Below are 14,292 nucleotides of genomic sequence, written 5' to 3'. Positions count from 1 at the left end.
TACAGTTTGAGACCATTATACAGTGGTCTCTAACTGTAGCCCTCCAGATGTTGCAAAACTACAATTCCCAGCATGCCCAGACAGCTGTTTGGGCATACTGGAATATGTAGTTTTGCAACAGCTGGAGGGCTACAGTTTGAGACCACTATATAGTGGTCCCTAAACTGTAGCCCTCCAGATCTTGCAAAACTACAACTCCTAGCATTCCCAAACAACTGTTTGCTGTCAGGGCATGTTGGGAATTGTAGTTTTGCAACAGCTGGAGGACCACAGTTTGGAGATCACTTTGCAGTGTTCTCTAAAACTGTAGCCCTCCAGATGTTGCAAAACTGCAAATCCCAGCATGTCCAAACAGCAATCAGCTGTCTCGGCATGCTGGGAGTTGTAGTTGCGTACCTCCAGCTATTGCATAACTACTTCTCCCAGCATGCCCGTCGGCGATCAGTACATGCTGGAAGTTGTAGTTTTGCAACAGCTGGAGGCACACTGGTTAGAAAATGCTGAGTTAGGTAACAGAACCTAACTGAAGGTTTTCCAACCAGTGTGCCTCCAGCTGTTGCAAAAGTGCAACTCCCAGCATGCACGGTCTGTCAGTACATGCTGGGAGTTGTAGTTTTGAAACAGCTGGAGGTTTTCCCCCCCATGTGAACGTACAGGGTACATTCACACGGGCAGGCTTACAGTAAGTTTCCTGCTTCAAGTTTGGACTGCGGCAAATTTTTCGCCGCAGCTCAAACTCCTAGCGGGAAACTGACCGTAACCCGCCAGTGTGAATGTACCCTAAAAACACTACACTATACTACACTAACACATAATAAAGAGTAAAACGCTACATATACACCCCCTTATACTGTCCCCCCAATAAAAATGAAAACTGTATTGTATGGTAGTGTTTCCAAAACGGAGCCTCCAGCTGTTGCAAAACAACAACTCCCAGCATTTCCGGACAGCCATTCCCTGTTTGGGAATCACTGGCGTAGAATACCCCTATGTCCACCCCTATGCGATCCCTAATTTGGTCCTCAAATGCGCATGGCGCTCTCTCACTTCAGAGCCCTGTCATATTTCAAGGAAACAGTTTAGGGCCACATATGGGGTATCTCCGAACTCGGGAGAAATTGCACTACAAATATTGGGGGCTTTTTCTCCTTTTACCCCTTATGAAAAGGAAAAGTTGGGGGCTACACCAGCTTGTTAGTGTAAAAAAAAAAAAAATTACACTAACATGCTGGTGTTGCCCTATACTTTTTATTTTCACAAGCGTTAAAAGGAAAAAAAGACCCCCAAAATTTGTAACGCAATTTCTCCTGAGTACGGAAATACCCCATATGTGGGCGTAAAATGCTCTTCGGGCGCACAACAAGGCTCAGGAGTGAGAGCGCACTATGTACATTTGAGGCCTAAATTGGTGATTTGCACAGGGGTGGATGATTTTACAGCGGTTCTGACATAAACGCAAAAATATAAATACCCACATGTGACCCTATTTTGGAAACTACACCCCTCATGTAATAAGGGGTACAATGAGCATTTACGCCCCACAGGTGTCTGACAGATTTTTGGAACAGTGGTCCGTGAAAATGAAAAATTTAATTTTTCATTTGCACAGTCCACTATTCCAAAGATCTGTCAAACGCCAGTGGGGTGTAAATACTCACTGCACCCCTTATTACATTCTGTGAGGGGTGTAGTTTCCAAAATAGGGTCACATGTGGGGGGGTCCACTGTTCTGGCACCACGGGGGCTTTGTAAAGGCACATGGCCCCTGACTTCCATTCCAAACAATTTTTTTCCCAAAAGCTCAATGGCGCTCCTTCTCTTCTGAGCATTGTAGTGCGCCAGCAGAGCACTTGACGTCCACACATGGGGTATTTCCATACTCAGAAGAGATGGGGTTACATATTTTGGGGGGTCTTTTCTGCTATTAACCCTTGCAAAATTGTGAAATTTGGGGGGAAGCGCACATTTTAGTGAAAAAATTATTATTATTTTTTTTACATATGCAAAAGTCGTGAAACCCCTGTGGGGTATTAAGGCTCACTTTATTCCTTGTTACGTTCCCCAAGGGGTCTAGTTTCCAAAATGGTATGCCATGTGTTTTTTTTTTTTTGCTGTTCTGGCACCATAGGGGCTTCCTAAATGCGACATACCCCCCAAGCAAAATTTGCTCTCAAAAAGCCAAATATGACTCCTTCTCTTCTGAGCATTGTAGTTCACCCGTAGTGCACTTCAGGTCAACTTATGGGGTACCTCCATACTCAGAAGAGATGGGGTTACAAATTTTGGGGGGTCTTTTCTGCTATTAACCCTTGCAAAAAAAGTGAAATTTGGGGGGAAACACACATTTTAGTGAAATTATTTTTTTTTTGTTTACATATGCAAAAGTCGTGAAACACCTGTGGGGTATTAAGGCTCACTTTATTCCTAGTTACGTTCCTCAAGGGGTCTAGTTTCCAAAATGGTATGCCATGTGTTTTTTTTTTTTGCTGTTCTGGCACCATAGGGGCTTCCTAAAGGCAACATGCCCCCCAAAAACCATTTCAGAAAAACGTACTCTCCAAAATTCCCTTGTCGCTCCTTCGCTACTGCGCCCGCCAAACAATTTACATAGGCATATGAGGTATGTGCTTACTCGAGAGAAATTGGGCTACAAATATAAATATAAATTTTCTCCCTTGTAAAAATTAAAAAATTGGGTCTACAAGAACATGCGAGTGTAAAAAATGAAGATTGTGAATTTTCTCCTTCACTTTGCTGCTATTCCTGTGAAATACCTAAAGGGTTAAAACACTTACTGAATGTCATTTTGACTACTTTGGGGGGGGGGGTGCAGTTTTTATAATGGGGTCATTTATGGGTTATTTCTAATATGAAGACCCTTCAAATCCACTTCAAACCTGAACTGGTCCCTGAAAAATTGTGAGTTTGAAAATTTTGTGAAAAATTGGAAAATTGCTGCTGAACTTTGAAGCCCTCAATTTTATGATGCAAACATAAAGTAGACATATTGTATATGTGAATCAAAAAAATTTTTTATTTGGAATATCCATTTTCCTTACAAGCAGAGAGCTTCAAAGTTAGAAAAATGCAAAATTTTCAAATTTTTCATCAAATTTGGGTATTTTTCACCAAGAAATTATGCAAGTTACCACAAAATGTTACCACTATGTTAAAGTAGAATATGTCACGAAAAAACAATCTCGGAATTAGAATGATAACTAAAAGCATTCCAGAGTTATTAATGTTTAAAGTGACAGTGGTCAGATGTTCAAAAAATGGCTGGGTCCTACAGTGAAAATTGGCTGGGTCCTTAAAGGGTGAAAGGTCAGTATATCACTTTGCTGTGGTCGAAGGTTTACATACCAATTGATATACTATACAAGGGAGCGCCCCCTGTTTTGTTTTCTTTCTCCAAATCTCTCTAAATAGTCTATGGTACTAAAGTGCACACATCATAGGTACTGGATGACTATAGTCGGTTGGATCAGTATGTATTCAAATAATGTATGAGAAATTACTGTTAAAAACAATTAGATTAAACATTAAAGATTTAAAGAAGCGGGGAATTGCAAAATGGCTCATCACCATTATTCACTTAGTCATCTTTGGCTGAATGCATACTGTAGCTCTCTCTGCCCCCAGGCTTCCTTTAATGCACTGAATAAATAAAGTATTGGAGTTTGAAACGAATGAGTTCCACTATAACTCTTCTTTTTCAATTTTAACGTTAAGGGTATGCTCATATAAGGGTATTTTTCTGCGTATTTTGCTGCATATTTTCTACAACTAATTTTGCTACCATTTGTGGTGCCTACGGGGTGGATATTTTAATACTCAGCTCAAGACGCCAGGGCAACGTTAATCTCTGAAGATTGAGATAGCTCTCCTGGGCAGAGCATGGGGGCAATGATGACCATGATGCAAGGTCACGGAAAATAATATTTTCTGAGCAGGAACGTTGTTAAATCCTTCACAGTACATGTTATGTAGGGGGGAAGCGCAGAGTGAGCCGGGAGCATGTTGCCTTGCTGGAATTTGTAGTTGCTGCAATTGCAGACTTGTGATTAAGGACAGCCCACACTGAATTGGAGACTTTATACTGACTTACTGAAGAATATTTTCCCCACTGCAGCATTGTGCTTACTGCCAGGCTTGAACTTCACCTGAGCAATGGGGTTTTACTGAAGTTGGCGTGGCTGCAGATTTTAGGTTTCCTCCTCTTAGGCCTCAGACTTCTCCTCACACTGTTACTCCACACTGTACCACAAGAAGAACCGAACTAGACTAGACTTAGCCTTAGACAGAACCGCTTCTCCTCCCTACTCTATATAGGGGCTAGTTATGGGGCTCCCATTGGAACATCTGGGTACCCTGGGTCACTGCAAAACTTCATTAAATAGACAGTAACATAGTTGATTATAACATAACAGGAAATTACAGTACAATGCAACAGAATATGCCAGGGAGCAGTGGGCCCAGAACAGTGGCACAATGGATGCATGAAGCAACATTTAGCCCATAGGATGACATCCTGTACTGGGACACCACACATTGCCTTCAATGAATAGCAAAATCAGCAGCAAAAATACGCAACAAAATACGCACATGTGAACATACCCTAAAAAGTTATTTCTATCTTGGACATTTATGGCATATCTTAAGAATATTCCATAAATGTCTGATAGTTGAAGATTTCACCTCTAGGACCAACAGCTATGGTCATGAAACTGAAAACAGCCCAATGGACTTTGGTGCTGAAGGTGGTTGCCAAACTTATAATCTCACCTTTCTATTTTTCAGCCAAGTGTCAGGCTGGTGGGGCCAAACTGCTTAAAGGGGTATTCCAGGAAAAAACTTTTTTATATATATCAACTGGCTCCAGAAAGTTAAACAGATTTGTAAATTAATAGAAAAAGGTAGTTCAGCACAGCTAGGTTAGTGATCCCTGGGTAGTTAGCGCTGTAGCGGCATACACTTTAGAAGCAGGTGGTGCTCAGACTATACAAAAGGTAAATCCAGATATATTTGCAGATATGTATTGGCCACTCACCAATCTTCTTATTTCAGCAAGATTCTTTTATTTAGCACATACTTACAACCATGTTGCCCAGGGAGAAGACATAGATGGTAACAAAGGGGGGGGGTACCACTGAGAGGCGACAACGCTGTTTCGCACTGAATGAGTGCTTCAACTGGCCTAACACAGAGCCGGAACTTCTCACCTTATATACAGGTGAATAATCACTATCACCTATCCCCTGCTTAACACCTTGTGATGTAAACCACCGTGGAAGGGGAAAAGAGGGGAAGGAGTAGATATCTGATTATTTGACACTTATAGCCGATATATCATTGATCAAAAGCGTACACTTCGTATATTCAAAAACAGACTGAAACATTCACCTTACCATTGAGTCCCCGAACCCCCAGGGCATCAGTTGACAGTATCCAGTGTGTTCCTCTTCTAAGGAGATTCTTCTCTGTCTTGATGCCTGGTTGTGCTGTGACTCTTTCGATGCCAGCAAAAGGCAGTGTTTCAGGGCTTCCTCCGTGTGTATCTATTACATGCGAAATAAATCTGGGTGCGCCTTTCTTTGTGCGCAGGGAGTAGAAGTGCTCCCTAATCCTAGCACATAATTGTCTTATGGTTTTTCCAATGTAATAGAATCCACACGGACAGAAGATTATATACACAACCTTTTTTTGGTTTACAGATGATCAACTCATTAACTGTGTGGTATACAGGACCAATCCTAAACGATCTGTTACGCCTAGCGCTCCGGGTCCCCGCTCCTCCCCGGAGCGCTTACGGCGTCTCTCTCCCCGCAGCGCCCCGGTCAGTCCCGCTGACCGGGAGCGCTGCACTGTCATGGCCGTCGGGGATGCGATTCGCACAGCGGGACGCGCCCGCTCGCGAATCGCATCCCAGGTCACTTACCCGTCCCGGTCCCCTGCTGTCATGTGCTGGCGCGCGCGGCTCCGCTCTCTAGGGCGCGCGCGCGCCAGCTCTCTGAGACTTAAAGGGCCAGTGCACCAATCATTGGTGCCTGGCCCAATTAGCTTAATTGGCTCCCATCTGCTCCCAGACTATATCTGTTCACTTCCCCTGCACTCCCTTGCCGGATCTTGTTACCTTGTGCCAGTGAAAGCGTTTAGTGTGTCCAAAGCCTGTGTTACCTGAACTTCTGCTATCCATCCTGACTACGAACCTTGCCGCCTGCCCCCGACCTTCTGCTACGTCTGACCTTGCCTCTGCCTAGTCCTTCTGTCCCACGCCTTCTCAGCAGTCAGCGAGGTTGAGCCGTTGCTAGTGGATACGACCTGGTTGCTACTGCCGCAGCAAGACCATCCCGCTTTGCGGCGGGCTCTGGTGAAAACCAGTAGCCTCTTAGAACCGGTCCACTAGCACGGTCCACGCCAATCCCTCGCTGACACAGCGGATCCACAACCCGTAAGCCGAATCGTGACAGTAGATCCGGCCATGGATCCCGCTGAGGTGCCGCTGCCAAGTCTCGCTGACCTTACCACGGTGGTCGCTCAGCAATCGCAGCAAATTGCCCAACAAGGACAGCAGCTGTCGCAGTTGACCGCCACGTTACAGCAACTTCTGCCTCTGCTACAGCAGCAACCATCTCCTCCGCCAGCTCCTGCACCTCCTCCGCAGCGAGTGGCCGCTCCTAGCCTCCGCTTGTCCCTGCCGGACAAATTTGATGGGGACTCTAGACTCTGCCGTGGATTTCTGTCTCAGTGTTCCCTGCATATGGAGATGTTGTCGGACTTGTTTCCTTCAGAACGGTCTAAGGTGGCGTTCGTAGTGAGCCTTCTTTCAGGAAAGGCCTTGTCTTGGGCCACACCGCTTTGGGACCGCAATGATCCTGCCACAGCCACAGTCCAGTCCTTCTTCGCTGAAATCCGGAGTGTCTTCGAGGAACCAGCCCGAGCTTCTTCTGCCGAGACTGCCCTGTTGAACCTGGTCCAGGGTAATTCTTCAGTGGGCGAGTACGCCATCCAATTTCGTACTCTTGCTTCCGAGTTATCATGGAATAACGAGGCTCTCTGCGCGACCTTTAAAAAAGGCCTATCCAGTCGCATCAAGGATGTGCTGGCCGCACGAGAGATTCCTGCCAACCTGCAAGAACTCATCCATTTGGCTACCCGCATTGACATGCGTTTTTCTGAGCGACACCAAGAGCTCCGCCAGGAAAAAGACTTAGATCTCTGGGCACCTCTCCCACAGCATCCTTTGCAGTCTATGCCTGGGCCTCCCGCCGAGGAGGCCATGCAAGTGGATCGGTCTCGCCTGACCCAGGAAGAGAGGAATCGCCGTAGGGAAGAAAATCTCTGTCTGTACTGTGCCAGTACCGAGCATTTCTTGGTGGATTGCCCTATCCGTCCTCCACGTCTGGGAAACGCACGCACGCACCCAGCTCACGTGGGTGTGGCGTCTCTTGGTTCTAAGTCTGCTTCTCCACGTCTCACGGTGCCCGTGCGGATTTCTCCTTCTGCCAACTCCTCCCTCTCAGCCGTGGCCTGCTTGGACTCTGGTGCCTCTGGGAATTTTATTTTGGAGTCGTTTGTGAACAAATTCCGCATCCCGGTGACCCGTCTCGTCAAGCCGCTCTACATTTCCGCGGTCAATGGAGTCAGACTGGATTGCACCGTGCGTTACCGCACAGAACCCCTCCTGATGTGTATTGGACCTCACCACGAAAGGATTGAGCTCTTCGTTCTCCCCAACTGTACCTCTGAGGTCCTCCTCGGTCTGCCATGGCTCCGGCTTCATTCTCCCACCCTTGATTGGACCACCGGGGAGATCAAGAACTGGGACTCTGCTTGCCATCGGAAGTGCCTCTCCCCCCCTCCCAGTCCCGTCAGGCAAGCCTCTGTGCCTCCTCATGGCCCCCGTCCTGGTGTCACACTGCCCCGTGCCAGGCTTCGCCCTCTGCCCTCCCTCCCCATTCCCACTCCTGCTGTACTGCCTGCCGTTGAGGAAACCCTCCATTCTTTCCCGGTGTCCTCATCCCAGGGGAGGCAGTTACCGGACAAAGAAAAGGGGAGACCTAAGGGGGGGGGTACTGTTACGCCTAGCGCTCCGGGTCCCCGCTCCTCCCCGGAGCGCTTACGGCGTCTCTCTCCCCGCAGCGCGCAGTCCCGCTGACCGGGAGCGCTGCACTGTCATGGCCGTCGGGGATGCGATTCGCACAGCGGGACGCGCCCGCTCGCGAATCGCATCCCAGGTCACTTACCCGTCCCGGTCCCCTGCTGTCATGTGCTGGCGCGCGCGGCTCCGCTCTCTAGGGCGCGCGCGCGCCAGCTCTCTGAGACTTAAAGGGCCAGTGCACCAATGATTGGTGCCTGGCCCAATTAGCTTAATTGGCTCCCATCTGCTCCCAGACTATATCTGTTCACTTCCCCTGCACTCCCTTGCCGGATCTTGTTGCCTTGTGCCAGTGAAAGCGTTTAGTGTGTCCAAAGCCTGTGTTACCTGAACTTCTGCTATCCATCCTGACTACGAACCTTGCCGCCTGCCCCCGACCTTCTGCTACGTCTGACCTTGCCTCTGCCTAGTCCTTCTGTCCCATGCCTTCTCAGCAGTCAGCGAGGTTGAGCCGTTGCTAGTGGATACGACCTGGTTGCTACTGCCGCAGCAAGACCATCCCGCTTTGCGGCGGGCTCTGGTGAAAACCAGTAGCCTCTTAGAACCGGTCCACTAGCACGGTCCACGCCAATCCCTCGCTGACACAGCGGATCCACAACCCGTAAGCCGAATCGTGACACGATCTTTGGCATAAATTAAACTTGCAAAAATTGCAGTTTTTACATTGGAAGTTCCCTTTTGGGGTTTGTTCACTGAGCCAGTCACTACCTTTCTTTTTCTTTTCTTCACCTGAACTTTGTTGTTTTAGCTCATCCCCTAACGTTTTGTTTCTTCTATATGACATTAGTGGTTTATTAATAGCTATTTCTTTTATGTCATCATCCATCTCTAGAGTAAACCCCTTTTTTTCTCACTGCTCTTTCAATGATTTTATTTACAGGTGTATTCTGAAATGTAAAAGTAAACCTTTTTGGAGATTTGTCAGTTTTTAAAAGTTTATTTTTTTATTTTTTCGAACCTAACAACTCTGTTCGTGTTTTTTGTTCTGCTTTCTCTCTTCCTTTTTTAACAAGATTTTTAGGGTATTTTCTTTCTTGCAACCTATATTCCAATTCATCGGCTTGTTTTTGATATGTACTGTCGTGAACGTTATTCCTTTTTAAACGCAGAAATTGCCCATATGGAATACCATTTTTTACAGGTGCTGTGTGTGAACTATGGTAATGTAAAATTGAGTTACGTGCTACATCCTTTCTGTAACCTTCACTTATCAGTGTACCGTTATCAACTTTAATCTGGACGTCTAGGAATTCAAGTTCGGTACCACCGAATTGATATGTGAATTCCATGTTATATCCTTTTGTACTATTTAGGTATGTGACGAAACTAGCAAACTGGCTTTTTGACCCCGACCATACCATCAGGATGTCATCCACAAAACGGACGTAAGTCCTGATGTACTGAATGAATAGGTTATTAGTGAAGTATACCACTTCATCTTCAAATTTTGCCAGATATAGATTTGAGTGCGTACAGGACACCGGTGTCCCCATTGGGGTCCCGGCGTCCTGTCTGTACCATTTGCCGTCATACCTAAAAGTACTGTTTTAAGTACAAATCTAAGAGCTTCACTCACGAATTTGACAAAGGTGTCAGGTTTATCTGTCTTTTTCAGAATGTCTTCTATTGCTTGCACTCCCGCATTATGCGGGATGCGAGTATAGAGACTAACAACATCCACTGAGCATAGGCTCCAACCCTCTTCCCAACCTATGTCATTGATAATAGAAAGCAGGTGGCCTGTGTCTTTTATGTATGCTGGGACTGCAGGTAATAGGGGACTTAACAGAAAATCCAGGTATTGAGATAGGTGCTCAGTCACTGAGCCGATCCCCGCCACTATCGGGCGGCTCAGTGACTTATGCACCTTAGGTAAATGGTACCACTTTGCTGCAATTGAACATTCAGGTATTAGCTTTTCTGCTGTATGATTTGATATAATATTAGCAGTTACATATTTATAGAGCATGCATCTAAGATTATCCTTAATATTATTGGTGGGGTCTAAGGGTAGAAGCGTATATGTTGAAGTGTCGGACGATTGCCTTATTGCTTCTTCGTTGTATATAACTTTTGGCATCACTACTACGCTTCCACCCTTAACCGCCCTAATGATGATTACATCATCACGTTTTTTTAAGGTTTTTAGAGCTTCCTGTTCATCGGAAGGCAAGTTAGATACTGCTTTAGGATATAAAATCGATTTAACATAATTTATTACTGCTTTATGAAACATATCAATGCAGCCACCTGGTGCCACCGGAGGGGAGAAATTAGATTTTTTTCCTTTCAAAAAACGCTCATCAGGAAATACCTTGTCTGAACTAGGCATATTACTGAACTCAGATTAACATCTCTACACATTGGCCCTCATTTACTTAGAAAATCGGGTTGTAAGTCTATGTTGCTTTCTTACCCGACTGCTTTTTTCCCCTGGTATTTATTATTATGTCGCATCCCGTTTGTCGCACTGGGTTTTGTTGGTTTTGGTTTCCAACTCCTCTGAGTTGTCGGGAAAAAATCCACAACAATTCAACAAATTCGGGTTGGAAACCTTTATAAATACGTGGGAAAGCTTAGAAATGTCGGGTTACGCCCCTTTTTCGGGTTTGGGAGAATCCACATCGGGTCCGTCGGGAAAAAATGTTGCATCGTGTCCAAAAAAAACCGACAAAACAAGTTGGGTTTACAATAGTAAATGAGGGCCATTGTTTATCTATATTAGAAAACGTGGTAGGAATAAAGCATAGTTCCCCTATACTTGCTGGAGTGTCCCCTGTGCATGATCTTTTTTCTGTGGTGGGTTTTTGAGAAAAGAAATTTTTTAGATTTATGTCTCTGATCGATCTCTCTAAGTCTATTTCAAAAGTAGTGAAATTGAAATCCTCGGATAGTCCATAATTTAAGCCTCTTGTCAGCAAGGATATAGTCACAGCATCCAATTCATTCTCAGTAAGATTTATGACATTCGAGGAAGTTGTTATTTTTTCCAAGGATTTATTTTCCTTTTCCTCTGTTCCTTTTCTTCCTTTTCTCCTGCCACGTCTTGTGTTTGGTTTCCTAAAGGGACATTCTGTGATCGATTTTCTGGTACTGGTTCAGACTCATAGTTTTCAGGTTGCGATGTGGTAGTTTTGTATGATTTTCTGTTGGTTTTCCGATTTTTAGTTAATTCGCCTCTTTTGTTCTTGTTTTTAAGGTGCCAGTTGAAAACAGAATCATTCACATAGTCCGTTTTATCACGGAGAAATTTTTCTCTCTCTGATTTTAATTTCATCTTGGTAAGAGAGCATTTTAGTTTTTATTTTTGCAAAAAACGCTTGTGCAGCTTCTTCTTTTACTTTCTTCACATACACTGCTTTAGCTTTGGTTAATTTTTCCGAGACACGATCGTATTCTATTCTGTTACGGGTAAGCACCAGGTGCAGAAGTTTTTAGGCGTGCTAGTTGTGTGCCTGATTTTAATCAACTGGTGCCAGAAAGTTTAAAAGATTTGTAAATTACTTCTATTTATAAATCCTAATCCTTCCAGTACTTATCAGCTGCTGTACACTACAGAGGAAGTTGTATTTCTTTCTTGAGTTCTTTCCAGTCTTACCACAGTGCTCTCTGACACCTCTGACCATGTCAGGAACTGTCAAGAGCAGAAGAGGTTTGCAATGGGGATTTTCTCCTGCTGTGGACAGTTCCTGACATGGACAGAGGTGTCAGCAAAGAGCATTGTGTTCAGACAAAAAAGAAATTAAAAAAGAAAATAACTTCCTGTGGATCATATAGCAGTTGATAAGTACTGGAAGGATTAAGATTTTTAAATAGAAGTAATTTACAAATCTGTTTAACTTTCTGACACCAGTTGATTAAAAAATAATGTTTTCCAATGGAGTACCCCTTTAAAGAATACAAAACAATGTTTAGGTGACATTGTCAATTTTTTTTTGCAAATGAACAATGGCAAATTAAACATTATTTTATTGATAATCTATGTTTGTGGACTAATACGGTAAACTGAATTTATCTTCTGTTAGCTACATACCGTATATACTCGAGTATAAGCCGAATTTTCAGCACGATTTTTCATGCTGAAAACGCCCCCCTCAGCTTATACTCGAGTGAACTCTCTGCCTGTCAATCTTAGTGGTCTTCAACCTGCAGGCCTCCAGATGTTGCAAAACTACAACTCCCAGCATGACCGGACAGCCATTGGCTGTCCGGGCAGGCTGGGAGTTGTAGTTTTGAAACATCTGGAGGTCCACAGGTTGAAGACCACTGCGACCTTCATCATCATCATCCAGACCCCCCTTTAGTTTTCTACTCACCTCCCCTGGTGGGAAGGAAGGGTGAGTTGGTCCGGGCCATCTATGCTGCAGGGACCTTCCGGTGGGGAGGGTTAGTCGTTCCGGGCTGTACATTTTCACTGGGAGGCCCTCTTCTCCGCTCCGGGCCGGGACTAGTGACGTTGCCTTGACGACGATGCACAGGGACGTCTGTGCGCAGCAGACGTACCTGCACATGAATATCCCTGTGAGAGGGTAGAAAACTAAAGGGGGGTCTGGATGATAATGAAGGCCGCAGTGGTCTTCAACCTGTGGACCTCCAGATATTTCAAAACTACAACTCCCAGCATGCCTGGACAGCCAATGGCTGTCCGGGCATGCTGGGAGTTGTAGTTTTGAAACATCTGGAGGTCCGCCGGTTGAAGACCACTGATGAAGGGATTGACAGGCGGTGATGATGAAGAGGGGGGAATGATAACGGGGGTGATGATGACTAGTGTTGCTCGCGAATATTTGCAATGTGAATTTTATTCACGAATATCGCATATTCGCGAATTCGCGAATATTCGCAAATATAGCACTATATATTCGCAATTACGAATGTTCTTTTTTTTTTTTTTTCTCAGTACACATCACAGTGATCATCCCTCTCTGCTTCCAGCTTGTGTGGGTAAAGAAGGCTCTAATACTACTGCGTGAGACTGGCGTACGAATTTTCGCATATGCGAAAATAAACCGCAAATATTACGAATATGCGAATTTAGCGAATATATGACAAATATTCGTGCATATATTTGTGAAATATCGCAAATTCGAATATGGCCTATGCCGCTCAACACTAATGATGACGGGGGTCTGGATGTTGACAGGGGGGGATGATGACAGGTTGATGATGATGGGGTTGAAAATGACAGGGTGATGATGATGAGGGTGATAATGACAGGGTGATGATGAGGGGGTGTGAATGACAGGGGTCTGGATGATGACAGGGGGGGATGATGACATGGGGGGGATGATGTATTTCCCACCCTAGGCTTATAGTCGAGTCAATAACTTTTCCTGGGTTTTTGGGGTGAAATTAGGGACCTCGGCTTAAATTCGGGTCGGCTTATACTCGAGTATATACGGTACTTAAAATAGAAACAAAATTGTATCCAATGGGTGCATCATGAAATAAATACAAAATTTTACATTTTCATTACAATCTATTGGTCCCTGTTATCAGCCATCTACAGATAGAATTAATAATGTATGTAAATAATAATAGAAGCTGATTTATAGGTGGATACATGTTTGGTAGCCTCAGTACAATCAGAAAAAGACCAAAGGTTGTATATTGTATATATGTCCGGGTTTGGCACTACTAAAATACTTGGCATATCCAGTTACAAGGGTTGTTACAGGTAGTTAATGGATTAGAATAATAATCTGGGTGTTGTTGAACATGTCTCTATATGATAGGACTGGAATGTTTCTTGATAAATGCAAATGGTAGAAGACAATTCTCAAAGTTCTAGCTTCTAGCCTAAGCCAAAATCTATATAATCTGTGTCATATTTTATGGAAAGTTGAGTAACAGGAGAATGCTATAATCTGTACCAATTTACAGGAGCATTATGGCTTCCTTAACCCCTTAGGGATTCAGCCTATTTTTCACCTTAAAGGGGTACCTCAAAGGATCGTGGGGGGTCCCGCCGCTAGGCATCCCCGCGATTTCAGCTGCAGCACCCCGCTGTCATTACTGCACAGAGCAAACTCGCTCTGTGCGTAATGACGGGCAATACAGGGGCCGGAGCATTGTGACATCATGGCTCCGCCCCCTCATGACATCACGGCCCGCCCCTCAATACAAGTCTATTG

The 14,292-nt window shown here is 44.8% G+C and overlaps 1 protein-coding gene across 1 annotated transcript in view; it reads left to right on the top strand.

The window, feature by feature from the left end:
• The window catches only part of LOC130296265 (NXPE family member 1-like), a 37,993-nt gene that overhangs the window by 10,791 nt on the left and 12,910 nt on the right, over positions 1 to 14,292 (top strand). Inside the window, exon 2 of the mRNA XM_056547656.1 lies at positions 4,705 to 4,838. Within this exon, the coding sequence (XP_056403631.1) occupies positions 4,705 to 4,838 (134 nt within the window). The remainder of the gene's footprint in view (positions 1 to 4,704; positions 4,839 to 14,292) is intronic.

Source organism: Hyla sarda, chromosome 12 (genome assembly GCF_029499605.1).
Source record: "Hyla sarda isolate aHylSar1 chromosome 12, aHylSar1.hap1, whole genome shotgun sequence".
Lineage (NCBI taxonomy): Eukaryota > Metazoa > Chordata > Amphibia > Anura > Hylidae > Hyla > Hyla sarda.
Note: the sequence above shows the minus strand (reverse complement) of the source record. Positions and strands in the feature narration are given on the sequence as shown.